The sequence below is a fragment of the Solea solea genome, chromosome 9 (genome assembly GCF_958295425.1).
Source record: "Solea solea chromosome 9, fSolSol10.1, whole genome shotgun sequence".
NCBI classification, from domain to species: Eukaryota; Metazoa; Chordata; class Actinopteri; order Pleuronectiformes; family Soleidae; genus Solea; species Solea solea.
Genome location: NC_081142.1, coordinates 24,123,423 through 24,150,194, shown reverse-complemented (window position 1 = coordinate 24,150,194; position 26,772 = coordinate 24,123,423). Strand labels below are relative to the sequence as shown.

Below are 26,772 nucleotides of genomic sequence, written 5' to 3'. Positions count from 1 at the left end.
CACTTTGTTGCAGTCTGCACCAGAGAGGCCGGGGGCCCAGGACCAGGGAACAACAGGTGGAGAGAAAGGAAGACAGACAGAAAGAGGGAGAGAAGAGGGGAGAGAGGCAGCTCCTCTACTCTCTGCAGAACCCGGCTACTGCTCCTGCTGCTCCTGCTGCTCCTGCTGCTGCCTTTTCCAGTCACCATGAGTTATTACGGGTCACAGCAGGGGCTGAACGTGAGCCGCAGGGCCGGCTCTAAAAGCGACTTGACCACCGGGGGGACCTACCCTTACTCCCGGAGCGAGATCCTGCAAGGAGGCGGTAATGGATACGACCAGTACATGGACGGATTCAAGTCCGTCTCCTATTCAAGGTCAAGTAAAGGAGGAATGGTCAGCACCATGCCAGGCGGGATGTCGGGCGGAATGGTCACCGGAATGTCGGGGGGAATGGTCGGGATGCCAGGTGGGATGGTCAGCACCATGCCAGGCGGAATGTCAGGCGGAATGGTCTCCGGAATGTCAGGTGGAATGGTCTCCGGAATGTCAGGTGGAATGGTCAGCGGGATGTCAGGCGGAATGGTCAGCGGGATGTCAGGTGGAATGGTCAGCGGGATGTCAGGTGGAATGAGGTATGAATCCATGTTTTTGGTTACTTTCCTTGTGTTTTCTTCGCTGCCGCCTGTTGCCTGTTGTCTCTAAGCAGCTGCTTGACATTAAATATTCATCACCAAAGCCGAGAGGTCGACCCATACATTTCAGGTTTTCCTCAGGCCGATGCTGACATGCAGCTATCAGGCCAATGCAAATATCGACCCCCCCAGTCGATATGTTTGGCTATTTTTCTGCACGATTAGACCCAAAATATTATTAATAAACAAACAATTTAAACTTTGGTTTTCATCTTTTTTGATGGAGAAAAAACAACAAAAACTTAACGTTAAAAACAGACGCGTTTCAAAGAAATCTGACACAAAACATTTAATAACAATCGTGTGCTGCTGGGGTGGGAATCACCAGAGATACCATGGTATGATATTATCACGATATTTAAGTCACGATGCGATATTATCACAATATTTAAGTCACGATACGATATTATCACAATATTGCGATATACTCACACAACAGCTCCAGTGAGAGTGAGCACGGCACCATCTAGTGGATGGAAACGTCAATTGATTTGATTTTTATGCTAATCCGAAAAAGGTTGAATGTTAATTTGTAAGATCAGTTTTGCTTGTACGTTAACACCTGGTGTCCGATAAGCGATATATCGCCACGCAAAATATCGCGATATTTCACCCCGCCCTTATGCAACATACTATTGATTTTTCTTTGTTGTATGGTTGTAGAATTATTGTGTGCACTGACTGCAGTCCGTCTGCATGTTCTAAAATAATGCATTAACTCACTACAACTACATTTTACTGCACCTACCAAAGCATTTATCCACTTTCTGAGAACTAAATTGTCCACACTGTCCCTGCAGCTGACACTTTGCCAAACAAGGATTTACAGAACTTTAAGTGTAATTTGCAGGAAAACTACAGTGACAGAGTTGACAGAGCTCTGCTCCAGTGTGCATTTGTAATTTGTTTGTTGAAGGTGTTCCCACTTTACCTAAACCTTACATTGCACAAGTGATTATACACAGAGATGGAGAAGAAGCTGCAGTGTAATTAATGTGTAAATGATTACTCTAAACTGGTTATTAACTTCGTAAGTAAGCCTTTTTCTTTTTTCAGCTTCCCTCCCAGGAGAGAAACCCTCACTTTGATTTATGTCTCACAATGAAGTGCTAAGTTCCCTCTGTGCTGTTTAACACTCTCTCTTTGTTCCAGAGAACTTTGCTCTCACAGAGTGAAAATGTCACTGTGCAGGAAGAGCCTTAAAGCTGCAGTGTGTAACTTCTGTTGTCGTTGTTGTTGATGTTATTTATTCTGCCTCTGTTTGTGTGTATACACTTGCAGCACAGGGGCGGGTGGGGTTAGGAAGCTTTTATCCCGTCAAAAAAAACTGAAAATAAATTAGATTTTTGCACTCCTGAGGCTTTTCGTGGACGCGTCTTTGTGTTTTCACTCAAACTACAGTCTGTTAGCGTTTCTGATGCCTCCGTCCGTCTAACCTCGACATGAAACAAGTCGCTCCCTGTGTGCAGCCGTGGTGATGGAACTGAGAAACTCTGTTTAAATTCAAAAGTAGCGCACTACAGTTTTGTTTATAAATCATATCATCATTATGAAATTATAAAATCATATAATGATGAGAGTAAAGACGAGTGAGAAAGTCACTCATGACTTTTTTTAGTAAGGACTAAAGTCCGTGGTAAACTTCTGCACACATGCCACGGACTCTGGTATACTAATGCGTCAGGGTCCTGTAGTATCCCACTTCACCATCAGGTGGCAGTACAAGTCTGGACTCAGGGAGTAGGACCCATTCTTACCAAAGAAGAAGAGAACTACGTTAAAGCTCCTTCAGACACGTCTGGTTCGAGCAGCTCACAGCTGAAAGGCAGCGGAGTCAGGGTTTCTTATACAAAGTTTGACGTCTTCCTAAGACAAACAAAAGCTGCTGGATGTCCTCCTGTTGTCTCTTGTGTCATGTTCGTTGTTGTCGCGCTGGTACAACATCGTAGCCATCAGGGCACAGCCCACATTGCCCCGCCCCCAAAGTAAAGGTACTTGTTTCTTTGTTGAAACGTGAGCCTGAGTCTGAGCTTTAACGCGCTGGACCAAACAGAATCTTATCGTGATGGAAATGCGGCAAAATTGGCGTGACTGGAATGAAATGTGAGATTGAGTACACGTGCGTCTAGAGCGTTAGACATTAGATCTTTGAGGGCTTACCTGCAGTACCAGGATGGCCCATGAGGGGGCACATGTCCACGTGTTGGGAATCACTTTGGTTATTTGGGTTTAGGGCTCCAACGATGGATTCTTTTCATAATTGATTCATCTTTCAGTTATTTTCTCGCATAAAATGTCTCCAAACATTGAAATGATGAGCTCCTTGAAGGTTAATGATATCTTTGTTAAATGGAGCAGAAAATACTTACATTTAAGAAAGTTTGTTTTTTGCTTGTTTTAATTGATAGGTTTGAGAAAACACTCTCAGTCTGTTATTGTTAATGGTTGACGATTAATTTAGTAATTGTTGCAGGCTAATACGGGTTTCTTGTCTATATATTCTTTGTATGTTTTATTTCAACATATGAAAGGGATAACAGAGGAAGAGAGATATGTTTAAACATCACCTTTTCTCCATTGCTATCTTGGTAAAATTGACTAGATGAGGGTTTGTTGTATGACCCTTGCTCTTTATGTTCTGTATCATTTAAAATAAAGATAATGACTTTCCTCTGCTGCCCCCTGCAGTGGTGGCTCCAACCTCAGCATCATCCACCAGAGGGCCATGAACCTGCAGGCCCAGTGCCAGGAGTACCTGAAAAAAGCTGAATACGCCCTTCAGTCTGTGAGTCTGGATTTATCTGTTTTTTTTTTGTTTCACAAGGAAGAAAGAAAGGATTGTGTTGCAGCCTCTCTGCTGTGAACAAAAAAGACGCAGAAAGAATGACATAAATGTTACTGGGTTGTAAACGGAGTCGCTGGATCAGTGAGACTTGTAACAGAAACCAGGCTGCGAAAGAAAAAGTTTAGTTTAGTTTCTCTGCTGGATCCATTTTTGGAACCAAAACCACCTCAAGAGCTGTTTTCATGTCACTCAGTGATTTATGCTGACGTTGCACACATTGCAACACCAGCCTCCTCAGATGCACGTTGAGCAACTATCCCTCAATTAAGTTTTTTTTTTTTTTACAAACCTTCATATTTCTGAAACATGTGGGCGTGTGATTTATTTGCCCCGTTGGCTTTGACTCTTCCTCATAACTGTGGGATTCTGGTCGAGGGAAATGTGTGAAATTCTCTCCAAAGTCTTAAAAAATCTGCGAAAATGTCGACCAAACCTGTGCACATCATCATTTTTATGATGATTACTTTAAGGTTCATATATATTATTTGCCGTGTATTGCATGCCTGATGAAGGTCTGGCACCAACTCATTTACCCTTGCATGTTAGAAAGTGTTTCCTCCTCCTCTCCACACATCTGTTAACGTGAAATTACGATTGTGAAATTAGTATATTTAAGTTTTTAGTGCTGACTTTTTTAAAGACAGATGTCATTTCCACTGGGAACCAGATGTTTCCTCAGCTGATTCTGTGTTCATGTCGTGCAGGGCGGCGCCTCAGGTGAGGCAGAGCGCTACATGGTCATGGCCAAAGAAACCATCGAGCAGCTGAAGAGCTGCGCACTCGACCTGAGACATATGGGACAGCCCAACGACAAAGTGGTCAGGACGTAAGGGCGACTCCCCCAGTCCCTCCCTCTCCTCTTCCTCCTCCTCCTCTTCTTTTTCTGATCTCCCAGTTTTTCTTAAATGTCGTCTTCTTCCCTCCCTCCCTCCCTCCCAATGTGTAGTGTGGAGCTGTGTAAAGACCAGCTAAAGGGCGTCCACATGGCAATCACAGGCTCCATGAGGAGGAGGAGCACCAGAGGAAGCTCCGGCGGCGGCTGGGAGGAGCCTGGAAGGAGCTTCCATGATGCTCTGGGCTGGATTGCGCAGCAAAAGGTGTGTGCAAGTGTTATCCCTCACAGTAACCATAACCAGTTAATGACTAACCATAATCTTAACCTAACCACAGTTAAAATCTTAGCCCTAAACTTAATTTTGGGCTAATTTTTGCCACGAAGGGTTTGGAGAACAGGGAAGAAGGGATTTATTTGATTTATTTGAAGATGTTTGGCCAAAGAAAACACGGCCTGAGTGCACGTCGAGGTAAAAGAACTCGCAATAATTGGTGCCACAAGACCTCATGATTTCATCAGAGATCAATAAACCAAATAAAGTAGAAAAACATAAGAGCTAATAGACCTAAGAACACACAATAAAACAATAAAAAAGATAAAACCAACGTTATCAAAAGCCCAAGAGTAATAATGGAGTGCGATCTAATTTAAGATCTTGTTTTTCACCAGAGCTGCTTTTTCCATTTTCATAATCCATTAAATTTTGGATTATTTTCGTCGTTTGGTCCAAAAATGTCAGAAAATGTTGACAAATGCGTCTCCAAAACCTTTCAAATGTCCACAAACCACAAATGAGCAAATTAGTTTGTTTTAATTATTAAAAAAACCTCCACTTTAATTAAAGCATTGATGATCATAGTAGTTTCATTTAGTAATCGATTAAGTATGGATTAATCACGGTGTTTTTGTCGGATTTTGGTAACGTAAGCAGTGATTATTGTAACGTTAGTTTTTCTCTGTATCTATAAGCTTTCAAATACTGATTTTATCTGAGAATTTAAAAAATAATTTATATATTTTTATTTTTTATAATGAATTCAATAATATGATCACGGATAATCCTCCCATTTTCAAACACACACATTTGTATTTCTGCATTTCTCTCTTTACCATAATAATCAAAGGTTCTTTATTGTCACGCACAAAGTAAAAATGCAGCATTTATTACCAGTAATGAGATTTTTTGTACCTGGTGTCGACGCAGCATGAAAATACAATGAGTAAAGTCATGTAACATGAATAATATACAAACAGAGTAAGATAAACCTCTACAAATATGAAGTTGAGGACACTGAGTGACTGAAGCTCAATCTTGGACACATTTTGGGTTTGAATGAAAATCTTTAAACTGATTGCCTTTTATTTCGACTTGAACTGTAAACTGCTGCTGAGAGACAGAAAGTGAAAACATTAACGTGGGAGCTCGGTGAATTCCAAACAGCCTCTTTTCAAGTTTAAACAGGCCCCTTCTTATGTGTTTTTACAGGCATCAAGTTCAAAAGGGGAAACTCTGACATTAACAGTGTTTGTTACAAAATCCCAGAAAGGACACAGTCAGACATACTTTAGTCTTCTCAGGCGGCAACTGTGGAAACTTCTCTGAGAAGCTCTTGTTTTGTTCCAGTGGTTTTAAAGTTTGAAAGAAAACAAGTGAACTTGATAGACCTGCCGTAAAACCCTCTGACAGACTAAAAGAAACGTCATCATGACTTGAACTTAATGGTTTTATTTGCAAAATACCAGACAATGAACCTCTTACAACAAAAAGGAACACTCTTGAGAGGGGGCCACAGTGGTCTGAGCACACACACATCTCCCAAAAATCAATAAACAACATCACCATTCATGCAATTCTTAAATGAAGATATTGAATTACCGGAGACCATCGTCTCAAAAAAATTGGCAAATTTAGCTGCAACTGTAGCAGTCAGGTATTCCATTATAGAGGATTAGGTTTCATCCAGTTAATAGTCGTCATTTTTCTTGCTGTCATCAACAAAACACACAAAACACACAATACATGACCCTGATCCACAGTAAGCCGGTGGTTTGGGAAACCCAGTGTAGAGTCCATAGGGAGGTCTGCTGTGGTACGTTTCATTTATATCGTGATCTCACCTCCAAGGTGTCCTTGAAATCCTATGTAAGGGACTTCTGAGAGCTCATCATCCCCTCCCAAAAACTCCTATTTCTGTCAAAAGGAAATAATTTCAGCTAAATGTTTACACTCTGGTATGAATGTGTGGTTTTTCATGTTATCATGTTCCTGCTGTATTCACTGCCGAGTTTTGGCGTTTCAGCGTCTGATCGAGACGGCTTTGTGGGGAGACGACCCCGCCGCCATCCAGCAGCAGCTCAACAGCCACCAGAACTTCCACAGTTCCATCCAGAGGAGCACGGAGGTGGACCGAGCCAGGGACGACCTGGTGGGTTTCGCTCGGCTCAAAGTGGATCTGAAGTCCAAACAACCCTTACAATGTAGAACAGAACGTTTAGGAAAACAAGTCTGATTTTAGTCGGACTAAGACGATAATCCAGTTTTTCTTAAACTCCGACTAAAATCGAGCTAGTCTTAGTCGGACTAACATACCTGGACAATGTGATTCATAGTCTGATTACACCTGCATGTATACGATTAGTCTGACTTGTCCTCCCCAGCCTTTGACCCGGAAGTAGAAGGAGACTCTTTGTTTCTCTGTGACGTAAAGGTCAACAGGAAACTGATTCCACACACACTACCTTATAGAGAGACACGGCGCCACCAGGTGGCCGGTAAAACGTAAATGACGACTTATGCAGTCTTTTTTTCCCCCATGTTTTGGCGAAACCTCATGAACACATTTATTTACAGACAAACATCCTACACTCACGAGCAGAGAGAACCGTCCTGTCTCAAACACTCCGGATCAGTGATAGCTGTCAGAATATAGATCTGTTTAACACAGACTGTACATACACTGTTCTTGTTTTAGCCTCAACAAAAAACGTTGCTCGCAGACACAGAGTCGTGAGACACACGTGTCAGCAGTTGCGGGAGGTTTTGAGGTAACCGCGCGTGTTTTGCAGTGGTATGAAATCATCTGGAAGTTATTTGGCTCTGTTGGTACCGAACACAACTGTCAGTGTGAATCTGTTACAAGTTAAGAAGCTGAGAAATACATCGCCTCCGTGACAGAGTTTATTGCTGTGACTGCATGAAGCATATTTACTGTGAAAGCAACACCACCTGTGTGTTAATATTCATCTAACGCCTACCTACCTTCCTTCCTTACTTCCTTCCTTACTTATAATCTAATGTGTACGATGTGTAGGTGAAGAAAGGAGACAAAGGAAACCTTCACGCTCTGGAGCAGGAGTGGGACAGTCTCCAGGTGAACGCAGGCAAACACTCACTTCTGTATCTGCAGATTACATTTTCAGCTTCATTCTTGTATTCAATCAAACTCAATCAAAAATCTCTTCCCCAGCAAATGTCGTTCGGTCGGACGGAGCAGCTGCAGGAGCTGCTGCAGGTCCTGCAGGACATCTCCAAAGAGATCATGTGGGTGAACGACAGGGAGGAGGAGGAGCTGGTGTTCGACTGGGGAGACAAGAACATCGAGCAGTACATCCCCAGGAAGCAGGAGAGCTACTCGGTGAGTCACAACACATCTGCCCCCTAGTGTTCAGTGTGAGGAATCAGTTTTGAAGCCACAGAAGCAATTTGTCCCTCAAGTTTTTGATTTTGTGATCTGGTTTAGTAGAAAATGTATGTTCTGGTCCACAAAAATGACACTTAAACAGAAGAAAATGTGAAATAAAGGGTAAATGAATGAAATAAAAACCATATTTACTGACTGGAAAGATTACTGAAAGTCACACCGTGTTGAAATGGCTGGACATGTTTATATTTGACTGTAAAATAACACTGTTTAGTATTTGTTTTAATTATTTCACACAATCTCTATGAAAAATCCACTGAAAAATAACAGAGGGCAGGAGTTTTACACCATGTTGTAGATCATGGAAGTCACCTTAGGTATAAACACATTCATACTTGACTTTTCAAATGGATGCAAAGCTTCTGTTTATGGTGCCAGGTTCAAACGACGCCACAGAAATCCATATTTCAGTCTCAGTTTCTCAGTGAAATCCTGTGAGAATATTAAAAGGCTTTTATTGATGACATTAAACTAATCTCAAAGGGGAGCAGTCATTTTTGGTGGCAGATTAGATTTTGACAGCTGCAGTAAATCGTCTGCATTCCTGTGTGTGTTTCCCCCTCTCAGTGTCCCCGGTGATTTGAAAACATCTTTTTATTATTATTATTCAACAGAAACTGATGAGCTCCCTGGAAGCCAAAGAGAAGGACCTGAACAAACTGAAATCCAGAGTGGACACGCTCCTGAAGAACAATCACCCCGCCTCAGAGAAGATCGAGGTGTGGACCGATCACAATGACGTGTCTTGTTTATGTGCATGCAGTTCTTGCAGAGGTCTTGTATGTGAAAGCTTCCTGTGTTTTCCAGGCTTACCAAGACACCTTACAGACTCAGTGGAGTTGGCTTCTTCAGATCACCAAATGTATCGACACTCATCTGAAGGAGAATGCAGCTTACAGCCAGGTAACACGTTCAAACGCAATCTGCAAAGCTGCTTCAATCAGTAATATAAGGGTTTCATGAGGTCCGTTTTTGCACCTTTAAATAAAGTTCAAATATAAACAAATGTCTCTGACACACATTAAACCACCGTCAAATGACTTCACGCCGTACATTTACAGCTTCAGACGACGCTCTCTGTGTTTCTCAGATTAGCAGTGTTTAGATCCTGTGCTACGTTCTACACACTGCACACAGGAATCAAGACAGAAGGAGGCAACAGCAACGTTGTGCTAGTAAAGCGAGGCGGTTGCAAACAGGTTGACTTAAAATGCAAAGAAATGCCCACAAAAAGCTCAGAAAACCCTGGTCATCAGCAGTTTGACAGGATAAACGAGCCGCTGCTCTGCTGCTGTATACACACAAACACTCCCTCAGTCAGGTCTGATAGTTTTGCCTGACAGAGCTCAGATGAAGGACAAATCATTTTCATAATTTCTGTTCACAGAAGACCAAAAAGAGGCAGAATAATAACATTAAAAAAGAAAAGAATAAAGAAAAGCGTGTGTGTCTCTGCAGTAAGTAAGAACAAGTTATTCTCATGGAACAAAAGTACTGAGTCACACACAGTGTTGATGTGGCACAATGACTCTGTAGCGCCCCCCTCTTGACATGTCAAGACAGCAGCAAATAGTTTTTTGACAGACAGAAGTTTACAAAAAGGAATTCTTGTGGATTTATAACTTAATCCCAACAGCAGGTCCACCGCTTTGAAAATAGAGAAAATAAAAATTGCTTAAATAAACTCATACTGACAATAACAGCTGATGATTGAACAACTAACAGTAGCCTGTAAATCTGATTTCAGCAGAATCAGTGTTAATTCTCGGTAAAGTGTCTGTCTCTGGTATAGAAACCCAGTAATCGATGATCAATAGTCAACTGTTTTGTGTTTTTTGAGGTTTAAATGGAAACATCACATGTTTTTTGACAGTTCTTCAGAGAGGCCAACGAGACGTACAGCTCTCTGCAGAAGGAGCACGAGAATGTTCGTAAGAAGTTCACTTGTGATAAGAACACGTCTCTGGAGAACCTCCTGGACCTCCTCAAGGAACTGGAGGTACATGATGTATAGTAGATACTTGTCATAGGGATATCAGTGTCAGTTCCAGTCTTCCATGTGTATTTGCTTTTCCTTAACGTTTCTTTATTTAATTTCCATGTGTCCATCACCAGAGGGAGAGGGAGAGGATCATGGACAACAAGAGACAGGTTCAACACGTGGTCAACAAGTCAAAGAGCATCGTGAGACTGAAACCCAGGAACCCTGAGGAGAAGAGCAGCAGCCACCTCATCGTCAAGGCTCTGTGTGACTTCAAACAAGACCAGGTCAGTTTCCTGATCATGGTGATGATGGTGGTGTCACATCCTCCAACAGAAACCAGGGAAATGAAGATGAAGATGTGTCATGTAGAGCCGGATGCAGATATTTGTGTTTTTTTTTGCTCGACAGAAATTGATCCATAAGGGCGACGAGGCCATTCTGAAGGACAACAGTCAGCGCAGCAAGTGGCACGTGACTGGCCCCGGAGGACTGGACATGTTGGTGCCGTCCGTGTGTCTGATCATACCTCCACCCAATCCTCTCTGTGTCAGCCTGGCTAACAAGTATGTCGTCTGCTTTAGAGAAGCGATTTTTGGTCACGAGTAAAGGTTTAAACTTGATCTCTGTGTCGTCCAAAGGAACGATCAGTACTACGAGGCCATCCTGTCCATCTGGAATCAGCTGTACATCAACGTCAAGAGTCTCATCGCCTGGCAGTTCTGTCTCATGGATATCAGTCGCATCAAGTCCCTCACCATGTCCATGGTCAGTGTGATGTTATCAGGTGTCACGTCTTACAAACTTTCTACATGTTTAAAGACGGCAAACTATGACCATCCAAATCACAATATAAATCATGACAAGAGCAAATATGTGGCTTAGTTTATCTCCGCACTGAATAATACAGTTTATTATATAGATTAGATTTTATTTATTATATATAATATAATAGTTGAGAGTTTAGAATCAAGCACAATCAAACAGTTGTATCCAAACGTGCAGGTTCTTGATCTTCCCTGTATAATTTAACCTCCGTGTTTGGGGACCCAAAAACATATCTCCCACGACCCATTTGTGAGTCCTGACCCAGTCTTTGGGAACCACTGATCTACAGTGCAACATTCAACACAAATACAAGACAACTGAAGTGTACTTTTCTGTATCAGTAACAGTCTGACGCTGTTCAAAAATCACTGGATTAGACATCGGAATAAAGAAAAACATACAGTCCAATATAATATTTGTGATGTTGTTGTCAGTGCACCATCAATAAACCTCAACATCTGATGGTGAAACAAGGCTGTTAGTTGTTAAACATGATGTGTGTGTATGTGTTCAGCTGATCAAGATGCGTCCTGAAGAGTATCACCAAATTATCAAGAGCCTGGAGTCTCACTACGAGGAGTTCAAACGGACGTCCCACGGCTCGCAGATGTTTGCCGACGACGACAAGAGGGGCATCGAGAACCAGTTCTCTGAGGCTCAGACCCACTACAACCAGCTGGTGGTGCAGCTGCCGACGTACAGTGAGTATCACAGACAACAGGAGGAGGCTCCAGCAGCTTATAACTTCAGTGTAATAGTGTTGTGTCAAGACAAAAGGCCTCATTTTCATTTCTAGACCGGGACCAGTTTGCGACCCGGTCTGACCAAGGGCCTTTCTGTGTGGAGTTGTTCTCTCCGTGTGTGTGTGGGTTTTCTCTCGGTTCTCCGGTTAGCCGGATGTGATGGTGAATGTGAGAGTGAATGGTTGTTCCTCTCTGAGAAGAGCAGGGGTTTGGAGTTTGTTTCGGTCATTCATGTTTCCCCCTGTAATAATAACCCTAAAAACAGATCTTGTGTCTCCACTCAGTCGTACAATATCAGCAAGAAGAAGCAAGACAAGCGGCCGACCAGCAAAATCAGCTGATCATAATACAGCAGCAGCAGCAGCAAGATGCCGCCGACGCGGAGGCCAGGAGGCTGGAGGAAGAAAGATACAGGTCGGAGCGGAAGAGGTTGGCGGAGAAGAAAGTGACCACAAAGAAAGAGCACGTGATCAAGAAGGAGGTGGCGAACGTGAACAAGACGGAGCCGGCGAAGAGGAAAGTGCTGTCGCCAAGTCCCTCATCGAGCCGCAGCTTATCAGAGCTGCACACCCTGAGACTGAGGCTGGAGGACGCCGAGGGTTCGCTGAGTCAGCATGTCCACATCTGTCTGGGAGAGGAAGGCATGCACGACTGCGGCCTCAGAATCACACAGTTAGAGGTAGAAATAGCCGTAATGTCACATTTAAACACACCAAACATTCCCTTATATTACTCTGCATGTTTATTTATGTGGTTTTTTTGGGGTTTTTTTTAGATGACGCAGAGCGACATTGACGCAATTCGCCAGGAGTTCCTACATCTGAGGGAGCAAATCCTGAGGGAACTGGAGGGCATGAGTGATCCAGATAAAGCCCAGTTCCTCCGCAGCGAGCTCAGCATCATCGACCAAAGACTGGGCGGCCTGGAGGGCAGCTCTTCTGCTTACCTGCAGAGGTAACAACAAGCAGACAACCTCACATTGTGATCTCCTCACTGTGACCACACATCACACACATAATACAGTTCTTTGATCACTTGATATTTGAATGTGTTTTTTTTCTAAATAAAAAAAGAAACAATGTTGCCTTTTAGAAGATGCTAATCTCATTCATTTGTCTATTCTAGCTTTAAATTAACCCTTAGTGATCATGCGGTACAGATCTGTGCCGCCGGCGCACCCTTGGTATATTGCCCTGGGAATAATACACAACTCCTTATATGGACATCCTGGGGGGGGGGGGGGGTGTTTATAGTTATGGGGTGTTTATAGGTCGCAGCTTCAGGCTTTACAAAATGTGGTTTTTACGTGTTTTTGTGTGTTGTTGAGTCAAAGTTATGATTAACTTTATATCGGGAGTAGCAATAATTGAGCAGACGTCACAAAATAGACTTTTTGTGAATAAAAACGAGCCAAGCTAACTTTGAATTGTGACATATTTCAGACAGTTTTTGCTCAGGTGTGTTTATCTAGTTGGTGAAATTGCCTATAGGTTGTGCTGGAAAAAAGGCTATAAGACACATTATTATAACATAATAATGGGAAAACGCCGCCTAAATGCTCTGTGTTCACTCAGAAAACGTCAGTGAACATAAATGTTGTCATTGCTGCTAAAGTATTTTCACACAGTTTCGTCCCCACAAATTAACGTGAAGGAATCACCAGATCATCTAATATAACTTTCCTCTTCCTCATTTATCTCCTGGCGTTTTCAGGCTGCGGGCCCTCAGGGACATGCTGGAGAGCGTGGCACGAGCCGAGGACATCGTGAAAGTCCACGAAGCGAGACTGACGGAGAAAGAGACCGCGTCTCTGTCCCCGAGAGAGGTGGAGGATTATATTCTGGCCCTGAAGGTATTGTGTGACATTTTTAAACAACACAAACACAAATCACATGTGAAAACTGCCCTCTGGTGGCCAATTCCGCTTCATTCAACATCAAATTTTCCCAATAAAAATTGATCTGAATCAGAAAATAGATTGTTCTTTTTTAACCCACTGTTGATATTTGCTCTTTATTCCACCGCTGTGGCGTCTGTTGACTCATGTCTTTGTGTGTGTGTGTGTGTGCTTTAATGAATACAGAACGTTAAAGCAGAGTTGGATCAGAAGAAGGATCTTCTGGCCTCCATGGAGGCGGAGCTTTCCAACGTCAGCCACTGGAATGGCCAGGTGGGCGGAGCCTTCAACAGGTGTGACATGGTGATGTCAAAGTACAGAGACCAGGTGGGACTGCTCTCAGATCGCTGGAGACGGATCCAGGGACAGATGGACACCAGGTACGTCCCTCATTGTGGTCGCACAGTTAAGTACTTCCTGTGGCTTCATTAGAGCATCTATTTGAATTGTATCGGCTTCCACGCTTCCTGTATCAAAACGTGCAATTTGATCAGGAATGGTGTGCTATGATTTTTATAAGCGTTTCGAGGAACCATGGCGACAACAATCGCAAAAAACTGTGAATAATTTCCACATACACATGAATGGGAAAGACGTGGTTATTTATTTTATCATGACAAAACTAATCTTGTCATGATAAAGTGACTCATAGTTTAGATATTCTTTGAGTAGTGGATCAGTAAGTAAGTAAGTAAGTAAGTAAGTCAGGGTCAGATCGGGACCGAAATCTGGCCAATTATCCTGCAGTGTGAGACGGACTTAAATGAAACAGCCTCTCTGTCTCTACTAAAGCGTTGTTGTTCTCTTGTGAATTTCATCAGACTCCAGGATCTGCAGCTGTATCTGCCTCAGCTTCAACATTACAAAAAGAGCAGCTCGTCCCTCAGTGAATGGATCGATGCCACGCGCAAAAAGCAGGACGTCCTGCAGTCCACTAAGATAGACAGCGTCCACACACTGAAACAGCACATCACCAACCAGAAGGTTGGCTTGTTTTCCTGCTGCTCTGTATCCACGTCTGTTAAAAATCACCTGACATCTTTTATGTGTCGTTGCTTTCTTTTTGAAGGAACTGAACTCAGAAATTAAAGCGAGGAGGGAGGTGTTGGAGAGCGTGCTGAAGGACAACGAGGCCTGTGTGAACTCCGTCAAGGTGAGGATGCTTTGATTTGATTTGTTGTTTCATGGACAGTTTTGTTCATCTGAACGTCCGTCGGCTTTCGTTTGGTACAGATTTTGCTCGTCAAAGACTGTGGCTCACTCGTAATCGTACGCTGTGAAGGGGCAGGTCTCTGGAAATGTAACCAGCTATCGATTTTGGGATGTTTTTGAATCAGTCAACCTCTAGTGACCTCACAGTGATCCATTTTAACCATAATTTAGAGAATTCATGCACTATTTATAAATGTTTTGATTTAATTTAACATCTCCACCAAGGAGTTTGTGATTTTGCTGGTGCTTGTCTGTGTGAGAATCAAAAATTACATTTTCTGCAGACATACTGTAGGTTATGGCCCAAGGAAGAACTTATTATATGTTCATGGTCATACAAATCTGGCTCTAGATTATATAAAAAACTACTGTCTCATAGCTCCTCTTATAGGTCTATGTTAAAGTGTGTAGATTAATCAGAATCTTGTCCCATTTCTAAGATCTGTGTTTTATTCCTTCCGTTGGTGGAAGTTCTAGAAGTGTTTTAAAAGGAATTAAGGAATAAATGATAAATCTGGACAGACATGGATTAAAACTGCAGTATAACTGGTTGGAGGTAATTCTTGTTCGTTTGTTTTTTTAAGGATTATGAAATGTACCTGGCCTCTTACACATCTGGTTTAGAGACTTTGCTCAACATCCCCATCAAGAGGACGATGTTGAGATCCCCAACAATGGATCTCAGTCAGGAGGTAAAAATGAATAAAAGAAAAGAAATACTGGTTTCTGCTTTAGTCTTGTGGGGTTAAAAGAGGAGATTAAAAGGGGGTGGAGTCAATGCAGATTATTTATGAATTATGAATCTTTGAGTTTTGCACTGCTTGTCTTCCAGGCGACACAACTCCAGACCCGCTACATGGAGCTGCTGACCCAGTCCGGTGACTATTATCGCTTCCTGGGAGATTTGCTCAAAAACATGGAGGAGCTAAAGGTGCAGTGGACAGTTGTGCTTTCAAATATTTGCTTCTTATTGGTTTCTTTTTAAATTTGAACAGCAATCTGTCCAGGGCAGAGGTCTCAAACTCATGAACTCATAAATTTGTTTTTTATTTGTGAACTAATGACCATTTTTAAACAGCATTGCAAATGAAAAAGGACTTTTAATTGCTTGTGGGGACAAAGCCACGATTTCCATCGGTTCTCAATCACATTTTAACTCTTCTCACATATTTGTGTTTGAGTTTAAGACCAGGATCTTTCCTGCTTTGTGTCGCCAGATGTTTTTCCTCAGAAGTTAACAGATAAAAGTAGCCTGAATTAAAGTAGATCTAGTAGATCTAGTAGATGTTACCAGATGTTTGTTGATGAGGTGATAATGAGTCAGTGTTGTGTTTGTTGACCCAAGTGGCTAAAAATAAAGAAAGTGTACTATAAAGATACTCTTTAGATGTTGGTTGATTCCATGAAGTTGATTCCATTTTAATCAGTTATTTAAAGGAGATGTATGTAAGAAATGTATCGTATGTTGACATAAAAAATACTATAATGTTGTCAGAGATGAAGAAAACAAGTTAAAATGGTTCAAATCTATTTGCATGGCTTAAGTATTGTGTTTTAATTGCATAAGTTTGTTCAAATATCCCTGAGTACATTTCTTAAAGTCACCTTTTGCATTTGTCTTACTTCCAGATGCGTAACACCAGGATTGACTTGTTGGAGGAGGAGCTTCGTCTTCTGAGGGAAGACATCCAAGACCGCAATAGCAAGAACAAATCACTGGAAGATGCCGTTGCCCGGTACCAGCTGGAGCTGTCCCAGTCCCAGAACCAGCTGCTGTCCATGGAGGAGGTGAAACGGCACACGGCTCTGCAGACCAGCGCCACCAAGGAAAGCCTTGATTCCACTCACAACCAGCTGGCAGACCTCAACGATCAGGTGGCACGACTCAACTACCTGCTTGAGGAGGAAAAGATGAAGAGGAGGCTGGCAGAGGAGCGCTACTCCCAGCAGAAGGAGGAGTTTGAATCAGTGCTGAGGAAGAGGCAGAAGGAGTTAGAAACAGTCAGCTGGTCCAAGGTGGAGATGGAGAAGAGTGTGGTCGGTAAGGATAACGAGATTGAGCAGTTGCGGCGGCAGCTGGCCGACGAAGCAGCGAGAAATAAGGAGCTGCAGAGAGAGATGTCAAAGGTAAGGAGCCAATGCAGCAATGAGATCAGTAACCTAAAGCTGAGCTACGAATCCCAGATCCATGTGAGTCGCACAGACGTTCAGAAACTTGCAACTCAGAGGGAGGAGGATACAGCTGAGCTCCAGCTGCAGTGTGAAAGGGTGGAGGCCGAGAGGAGGGATTTGGAGGAGGAGCTCAGGAGGCTCAGGATGTCTCTCAGCCAAGCTGAGGAGCAGAAACTTAGGGCAGAGGAGGAAACTCACAGTCAGCGTATTGTCATCACGGAGGAAGGGCGTAGGAGGAGAGAGCTGGAAAGTCAGGTGGAGGAGCTGATGAGGCAGAGTGACCAGGACAGCAACCAGTACAAAGAAGAGCTGGCTGAGGTCATGAACGCCCTGCAGGAGAAGAGCGAGCAGCTGGCCTATGTCACACATAGTCTAGAGGAGGAGACGCGCAGGAGAAAAACCATAGAGGAAGGGCAAGTTGTACTTGAACAGAGTCTGACTCAGTTACAGGTCAAGTTAACGAATTCATCAATAACTGCAACGCAGGTGAAGGAGTTTGAGGTGGAGCTTGAGACGACACGTTTAGAGCTGGAGAGGGAACGGAAGGAGAGAAGCAGAGTAGAACAAAACGTGAGCAGGTTACAGGGACGTATCAAGGACCTTCAGACCGTGAGAGATGAGCTGGAGAGCCAGGTGGAGAATCTGAGGATGACCATCCAGGAGGAAGTGGCTAGAAGAAGTCACGCAGAAGCAGAGCTGGAAAAAACGACCATGACAATGACAGAGTACACAAGCACTATCTGTGCACTCCGCCAGAGTCAAGAGCAGGCCAGCACGTCAGGAAAGAGAGGTGAAGAAGAGCGACGCATGTTGCAGGAGGAGCTGGAGAGAAGCCTGAAGCAAAGCAATACCTACGCAGAGCACGCGACACAGCTGAGTGCTGAGCTGAAGGCTCTGCAGCAACAACTACTGCAGGAGCAGACCAGAGTCACAGAGGCAAACCTCAGGAATGAAGGACTTTACAAAACTATTGAAGAGAAGATTGAAGCCCTGAATGTGAACTCTGCTGAGTTTCGAAGGCTTAAGGAGGAGACAGAAATACAGACCAAACATAGGCTGAGGCTGGAGGAGGAGCTCAGGACAGCACGACATGAACATGAGAAACTCATGAGATCTAAACAGGGAAGTGATGACGAGCTGTCCTCCCAGATCACTGCCTTGGACCTGCAGCTTCAGGCCAGTGAGCGCAGCAACAAAGAGTACCGTAACTTGATCTCCGAGCTCTCCTCGGAGAGGGAGAAACTCAAGCTGGAGACAGAGAGGTTTCAAAAGCAGGCCACTGAGGTACATAGACGTTTAGTGCTTAGTCCTGGAGTGTTCCCGTCTTTCCAAACTCAAGCGCTGTTTTGGAACAATCAACTTGTAATCACTGTAGCCAAATTTGTGCTTGCATGCTAGATAGATGCTGTAGATGTGTTGATGCCTGATTTACACACATACATGTATATGTATGTGCTTTGCATGTCAATCAGTTGCATGCAAACATCATCAGTGCCACCCTGCCTACTGACCTTCTGACCTTCTGACCTTGGGGCCTACTGAGCTCCGCAACCCTCTGTCCTCCTCCATACCCACAGTGTGTAGGGATGTGCTTTGTTTTTTTGTGCCCAGTATAATGATTAACTTACTATCTGTCTGTCTGTCTGTCTGTCTATCCATCTATCTATTTATCTATCTATCTTTCTATCTATCTATCTATCTATCTATCTATCTATCTATCTATCTATCTATCTATCTATCTATCTATCTATCTATCTATCTATCTATCTATCTATCTATCTATCTATCTATCTATCTATCTATATTTTACTGTATCTAATTTCCTCCCTACCCCAATGCATTTAAATATATATGTTTACTTTGTAGTTGCTGTGATCAAAGTCCTTTGTTACTCTACAGGATTGGGAAGAAAACATTAACTATATACTTTTACTTTCCAGTCTTGTAAGCTGTTGTCTTGTTTTCATGTGTTTTTTGGGGTGGGGTTATTACCAGTTTGCACAAATCTTCATAAAAATGCACACACACCATTTACATTTGATCATAAATTAGTTTTACATTTTTTGTGAACCACATTGTACTGTAAGTAAAAAAGAGTTACAGCAAAAGCTTGCGATGTAACTTTTGTCCCACAATGGGGAGTTAGATTACACAAATGGAAAATAAAATAAAATAAAGAAAATGCATTTTAACATCTATGAATATACAATGGAATATATTATATCAAGATAATGAAAAAAATGTTTAATGTATTATCGACAATGAAGAACCAGAATATATATATATCTATATATATATATATATATATATAGCATTCTGATTATGATAAGTTTATTATTTGAGGGTCCAGGGCAGTCGTATGGCCAGTGGAAGAGAATTGGACTTGTAACCGGAGGGTCGCTCCCCATTGTGTGTGTTCACTACTGGTGTGTAAAAAGGATGGGTTAAATCAGTCAAATTCAATTTCACTAATTGGTGTGTGTGCAAATTAAATAAATGATTTACCTGCAGAATCACTGATTCCTTTATGTACAATGCAAAAATTACAGTTGAAACAATGTAACCTGTGTTGACTAACATTTTGTCATTTTGTTGACTTTTCTCTGCTTCTCTGTTTTCATTTCAGATGACAGCCATGGTGCAGTCCACTCAGTCACAGTACAGTGAGATTGTTAAGGAGAGGGATGCTCTGTTGCTGAAATTTCAGTATTCTGAAAAGGACAAAGATAGCTCCCAAATGCTGGAGGAGGAACTCACTCGTATTAAACTGTCCCTAGATTCTGAGATCCGCAATAAACAACATCTACAGGAGGAGAACGAAAAGGTGAAGAGAGATTTAAGTTACTGGAAGGACCAGTATGAAAGCAAACAGAGCCTGATGAGACAACACGACACAGACAAGGAGCGTATGGAGAGAGAAAATTACTCTTTAAAAAATGAAATTGACAGGCTGATGAGGGAACTCAGGGAACTTGAGGAGACCAATAAAAGCAGGGTGGCAGCCATTCAGAAAGAACTGCAAGAAGTGACCACTGTCAGAAAAACCATGGAGAATGAGCTTAAAAGTGTTAGAGAGCCACCAACTTTGGATGCATCGACTGTGACTTTTGATGGAGTCCGCAAACCAGTCACAGCAAAGCAGCTGCTTGACTGTGGTGTATTAGACAAACCAATATTTAACCAGCTTGTGAAAGGGCATAAGACTGTCCCTGAGGTGTCTGAGGACAAAAAAGTCAGTCTTAAAGGGACAGGCCCAATTGCTGGTGTGGTCGTTGAAGGTCCAAAAGGTCCAGGTTCCATTAGTGGACCGTGCTTCAAAATGACTTTCACTGAAGCGAAGGCACAAAATCTCCTGCCGCCAGACAGTGTTGGCCTGCTCCTGGATGCTCAGGCTGCTACCGGCCACATCATTGATCCGAGGTCTAATCAAAAGTTGACTGTTGAAGAGGCGTGTAATCAGGGTGTAGTTGATGAAGAGGACAGGGAGAGGTTGTCAGCAGCAGAAGCTGCAGCTGTAGGGTATAGAGGTCCTGGCACAGGCAAACCCCTCTCAGTATTTCAGGCCATGAAGAAAGGACTGATTGACAAGAACACAACATTGCGTTTGCTACAAGCCCAGGAGTCTGTGGGAGGCATTCTAGATCCCATAGTCAGTGTGTTCCTTCCAAAAGACATGGCCATGGAGCGTGATCTATTTGATGATGACATAGATCGTGCTTTGAATAAAAAACCTAAGCTCTACCTGGACCCAGAGAGTGAGGAGGGTGTAACTTATATGTCAATGAAGAGGAAATGTAAGGTAGAGCTAAACACAGGTCTTCTGCTTCTTCCCGTTTCTGCCGCAACAGACCCCTCCAAACTTGTCTTTGATGGTGTCCGAAAAACCGTCACAGCCAAACAGCTGCATGATTGTGGTGTCTTGGACAAGCCAACATTTAAAGATCTCCAAAATGGCAAGAAAGCTGTAGAAGAGGTGTCAGTAGACAAAAGTGTCATTCTAAAGGGGACTGGACCCATTGCTGGGATTGTAGTGGGGAGTTACGGCAAAATGTCATTAACAGAAGCTAAGAAACAAATGTTTCTTCCTGTTGATTGTGCAGATTTGCTTCTAGAAGCACAGGCTGCCACAGGCCACATCATAGACCCCATAAACAATCAGAAGCTGACAGTTGATGAGGCATGCACCAGAGGGGTGGTTGATATTAGAGATCGAGACAAATTATTGGCAGCAGAGGCTGCTGCTGTAGGATACAAGGAGTCTACCAAACCCAAGCCTCTGTCTGTGTTTGAGGCCATTAAGAAGGGGCTAATTGATAAGAAAACTGGACTACGCCACCTGCAGGCCCAGGAGTCAGTTGGAGGAATTTTAGATCCCAATCTTAGCGTTTTCCTACCAAAAGACACTGCAATTAAGCGCAACCTTTTAGATGAAAACCTCCAATATGCGCTAAACAGGAATTCTACTTGTTTTCTTGACCCAGAAACTGAGCAAGAGGTCAGCTATGGGTCATTGAAAAAAATATGCAAGACAGAACCACACACAGGTTTACTACTTTTGCCAGTCACTGAGAAGCTCGACCCTTCCCAACTCATATTTGATGGTGTACGCAAGTCAGTAACAGCACAACAGTTGCTTGATTGTGGAGTCCTGGACAAACGAACATTCAACCAGCTAATAAAGGGTGAGAAAACAGTCCCAGAGGTGTCTTTGGATAAGAAGATCTTTCTAAAAGGGACAGGATCGATTGCTGGTGTGGCAGCTGGTCCTCTAGGGAAGATGTTGTTATCAGAGGCAAAGAAACAGATGCTCATGCCCACAGATAGTGCAGATTTGCTCCTGGATGCTCAGGCGGCCACAGGCCACATAATAGACACCACAACCAATCAGAAGTTGACAGTAGAGGAAGCATGTGCCATAGGAGTGGTCGACAATAGGGATCGAGATAGACTCTTGGTAGCTGAGGCTGCTGCTGTAGGGTACCGTGATCCAACCACAGGTAAGCCTCTTTCTGTGTCTGAGGCGATCAAGAAGGGATTAATTGACAAGAAGACTGGGCTTCGCCTGCTGCAGGCCCAAGAGTCTGCAGGGGGCATTCTAGATCCCAACCTCAGTGTATTCCTCCCTAGAGAAACTGCTATAAAGCGCAAACTTTTGGATACAGACCTATGTTATGGACTAGACCATAGTGCTAAGTATTATGTTGACCCAGACACTGAGTGTGATGTTAGCTATGGGGCGTTAAAGAAAAAATCCAAAACAGAGTCACACACAGGCTTGATTCTTCTGCCAATCATAGAGAGGAAGGACCCCTCTAAACTAATGTTTGAAGGAGTCCGAAAGCCAGTCTCAGCAAAGCAGTTGTTCGATTGCGGAGTCCTTGACAAGCCAACATTTAACCAGCTAATGAAAGGGGAGAAAACTGTTCAAATGGTTTCGCGTGAAAAGATGGTCTACTTGAAGGGCACTGGAGCAATTTCTGGGGTGGTAGCTGGGAATCAAGGTAAAATGTCATTGGTAGAAGCAAAGAAACAAAACCTTATGCCTGACGATAGTGCATATCTGTTGTTGGAAGCCCAGGCTGCTACAGGCTACATCATTGACCCAAAGACTAACCAGAAGCTGACAGTAGAGGAGGCTTGTGCTAAGGGAGTAGTGGACATCAGAGACAGACAGAGGTTATTGGTAGCAGAGGCTGCAGCTGTGGGATACGATCATCCTAGCTCAGACAGGCCTCTCTCAGTATATGAGGCCATGAAGAAGGGAATAATCGACAGGAAAACTGCACTACGCTACCTGCAGGCCCAGGAGTCGGTGGGTGGAATTTTAGATCCCATCCTAAGTGTCTTCCTTCCAAAAGAAATTGCTATGAAACGCAATCTTTTAGATGAAACGCTCTGTCATGCTTTAAAACTGAACCCTGCTTGTTACCTTGACCCAGAACCTGAGCATGATGTCAGTTATGGAGTTTTGAAGGGAAGATGCTTCAAAGAGTCTAACACTGGCTTACAATTTCTGCAAATCTCTGAACATTTGGACGCCTCCAAGTTAGTCTTTGATGGTGTCCGTAAGACAGTCACAGCAGAGCAGTTGCTTGAAAGTGGGGTCTTAGATAAGTCAACATTCCACCAACTAATAAAAGGGGAAAAATCTGTCCAAGAGGTGTCTGTTGATAAAAAGCTATTTTTGAAGGGGACTGGGTCAATTGCTGGTGTTGCAAGTGGACCTTCAAACAAAATGTCCTTGTCAGAGGCAAAGAAACAAAAAATCATGAGTTCTAATTGTGCTGACATGCTACTTGATGCCCAGGCAGCTACTGGCCACATCATTGACCCAAAAACAAATCAGAAACTAACAGTAAAAGAAGCATGTGCCAAGGGACTTGTGGCGAAAGAGGATGAATCTAGGTTGTTTGCATTTGAAGCTGCAGCAATAGGTTACAGAGGCCCAAATACATCCAAGGCTTTGTCAGCAGGCCAGGCCCTGAGGATTGGATTAATTGACAAGGACACAACACTACGTATACTTCAGGCTCAAGAATCTGTAGGGGGGATTTTGGATCCCGCTCTTAGTGTGTTTATACCCAAAGACATTGCTTTGGGTCAGGGTCTCATAGATGAGGCCCTATACCATGCCTTAAATCAGTGTCCTAAATGCTATTTGGACCCAGCCACCCAACAAGCAACTACCTATGTATCTCTGAAGAAACAATGCAAAGTTGATCCAACTACAGGTCTCTTGTTTCTTCCTGAACCTAAAAAGCCCTTAACTGTACAGGGGCTCAGAGGCCAGGTGTCAGTCAAAGATCTGGTAGATGCAAATCTGCTGGAAGTGTCTGTAATGGACCAACTAAGTGAGGGCAGATTGACAAGCCAGGAAATCGAAAACCGCCTGCGCTCTTACCTGAGAGGATCTACCTGCATAGCAGGAGTTTATGATGAGGCCAGCGATAAAGTGATGCCTATCTATCAAGCCATGAAAGATGAACTGTTGCGACCTGGGACCACTCTAGAACTGCTTGAGGCCCAAGCTGCCTCTGGCTTTATAGTCGATCCTGTCAACAACCTGTTTTTGACTGTTAGTGATGCCTATAATAAAAGACTCGTTGGGCCAGAATTTAAAACTAGTTTGTTAGCTGCAGAGAGGGCTGTGACTGGTTACAAACTGCCCGGAACAGACAAGATTATCTCCCTGTTTGGGGCTATAGAGAGAGGTCTAGTGGAAAAGGGCCATGGCATCCGTTTACTTGAGGCTCAGATTGCCAGTGGCGGTATCATTGACCCTGAACATAGCCATCGTATCGATGTGAATGTTGCCTACAAGAGAGGTTACTTTGATGAAAACATGAACAAGATCCTTACAGATGAGAGTGATGATTCCAAAGGTTTCTTTGACCCGAACACAGAGGAAAACTTAACTTATCTGGAGCTGAAGAAACGCTGTATCACAGATAAGAACACTGGCCTGATCCTTTTGCCTATTATAGACCAGAAAAAGTTAGAGTCAACTCAGAAAAACACTCGGAGAAAGAGGAGGGTGGTAATCGTGGACCCAGAAACAAATAAAGAGATGACAATACGTGAAGCATATAACAAGGGGTATATTGACCATGATACCTTCCTGGAACTATCCGAGCAGGAGTGTGAATGGGAGGAGATCACCATCACTGCTCCAGATGGTTCGAAACGGTTTCTTATCATTGACAAGAAGGCTGGAATACAGTATGACATTGATGATCTCCTTGAAAAGGGAGTAATTAGTAAGTCAGATATTGATAAGTACCGCTCCAATAACATCACCCTCACTCAATTAGCAGATATCATCACTGACCAAACCAGACATGGCTGTTCATTAGCATCAAGGGCATCAGCAGCTTCAGTTACATCTTCAGTGATGTCATCATTAACTTCAAGAAAATCAGAATCATCAGGTCCATCTTCAGTGATGTCATCATCACCCTTTAGAACATCAGAATCCTCAGGTCCATCTTCAGTGATGTCATCATCAACCTTAAGAACATCAGAATCCTCAGGTCAGTCATCAGGAATATCATCATCATCAGTTGTGCAACGACCTTTGTCCCCTACTCTTGCCAAAATGACCACAACAAGAACCACCACTATCACAGAGCGGAGTGCGACAGTCAGCAGTGCTACCCAAGACTTTCCTGACTCCCTTAAGCAAACATCCAGTGTGTCTTTCACTCTTGCGTCTCCTGTTGAGGCAGTGGGGGAACAGGAACCTGTGGGTGCCATCTTTGACACAGAAAATGTTGAGAAGATCTCCATCATGGAAGCTCTAAATCGTGGTCTGGTGGATTCAATCACAGCCCAGAGACTGTTGGAAGCCCAAGCATGCACTGGAGGTATTGTCAATCCTTCAAATGGTCAAAGGGTGGGCATCCAAGAAGCTTCTCGTCTTGGCATAATAAGTGATGACATGGCCTCTAACCTTAAGCCTGCACAGAAAGCCTACTTTGGCTTTGAGGATGTAAAAACAAGGAGGAAAATGTCTGTTGCCGAAGCCTTGAAGGAGATGTGGCTGCCATATGAGGCAGGACAGAGGTTCATGGAGTTTCAGTTTGTGACAGGGGGGCTGTATGACCCAGAAGCTGACTGTAGAAGATCTATTGAAGATGCTTTGAAAATGGGCTGGCTGGATATGAGATCACTCCAGAAGCTCCAAGACATCAGACACCACTCAAAGATCCTTACCTGCCCCAAGAGCAAACTCAAGATCTCCTACAAGGAGGCTCTGGATAATTGCATGGTGGAGGAAAGCAGCGGGGTGAAGATGCTCCAGGCATCGTCTGTGTCTTCAAGAGGGATTAGCAGTCCATACAATGTCTCCTCTGCCCCAGGATCCACCTCAGGCTCGAGAAGCGGTTCAAGGCGAACCTCCCGCAGAAGCAGCATGGACCTGGGCTCCTCCTCCTCGCTATCTGCTCACTATAGTCATACTAGCTTCGCCAGCTATACCAGCAAATAAAGTTCTGCAGGATGCATGCATGAATTTCAATTTATTTGAAAATGATTGAGTTAATGAAAGAAAAGTGTGTGATGTGTTAAGAAGAAGAATACAAATTTTACATTTTTAGGTTTTAGTTTTGGTATTGCTGTGCCTTTAAAGTGCTAATTCAAATGATGCTACCAATGTATTTTGTGAAAAGGGACAAAGTATTACTGCAAATTAGTGACAATGGAAAATTGAGTGTATGTTATTTGAATTAAAATGGGCTTTAAACTAAAGGCCAAATGCTTACATACACATATTTCATATATATTTTTAGAATCTTTATTCAATGTAACTGCTTTTTTTTCAAGGCCTTGTATTGGTAACATACGGTTAGGGAGGCATGTTTACATTTATTTGCTAAAAAAAAGCCTGTTTTTTGTGAGGGTAATGCATGGTTGGGTTGCATATATGAGCTACTATACTTAACTTACTCTACTTTGAATGTCAATCATTGGTTTCTTGCATTTTAGTAATTCCAGTTTTGTAACATTTCGCATTTCGCAATAAAAACTAACCCCTGAGTTTCAATTCATGTCCTGTCCTTCTTCATACACAGTAACATATGTAATTATTCCTCAGTTCAGGTAGTTGCTGTAAGAGCCCACAGCTTGAAGAGTCTTTTACAGAATAATTACTGGGGGCTTTGAATTCAATTGGACCAAAGTTCTTGATAATAATTCAACAAAAACTTATTATGTTCAACTTACTAGTTAAAGGTGTTTTCTTCTTTGCATTAGATGTTTAAATTGGGCCTTTTCTCACACCAAATCTGATATTTATGGTCACTCAAGCATCATCCCCTTCTGGTTAATGGCGAGAAATTGTATCCTGAGTTTAGTGTGTGCTTGTGTAACAGAGTGTCACAATAAAT

At 43.1% G+C, this 26,772-nt stretch overlaps 1 protein-coding gene across 2 annotated transcripts; it reads left to right on the top strand.

Moving 5' to 3' along the window:
- LOC131466260 (desmoplakin-A-like) lies at window positions 1-26,429 on the top strand. Of its 2 annotated transcripts, none has more exons than XM_058639466.1 (24): window positions 1-614; window positions 3,363-3,459; window positions 4,224-4,345; window positions 4,466-4,616; window positions 6,655-6,780; window positions 7,666-7,725; window positions 7,822-7,989; window positions 8,670-8,774; window positions 8,863-8,958; window positions 9,929-10,054; window positions 10,171-10,323; window positions 10,448-10,602; window positions 10,678-10,804; window positions 11,379-11,565; window positions 11,892-12,286; window positions 12,383-12,561; window positions 13,321-13,459; window positions 13,691-13,884; window positions 14,326-14,488; window positions 14,574-14,657; window positions 15,301-15,408; window positions 15,549-15,647; window positions 16,346-16,843; window positions 19,515-26,429. In XM_058639466.1, exons 1-24 carry the CDS (start codon window positions 187-189, stop codon window positions 25,872-25,874), a joined length of 10,320 nt encoding a protein of 3,439 aa, XP_058495449.1. In that variant the 5' UTR covers window positions 1-186; the 3' UTR covers window positions 25,875-26,429. The 2 variants fall into 2 exon arrangements, with proteins under 2 accessions (XP_058495449.1, XP_058495448.1); XM_058639465.1 differs by having other exon boundaries at window positions 16,346-18,172.
- Window positions 26,430-26,772: the final 343 nt, after the last annotated feature.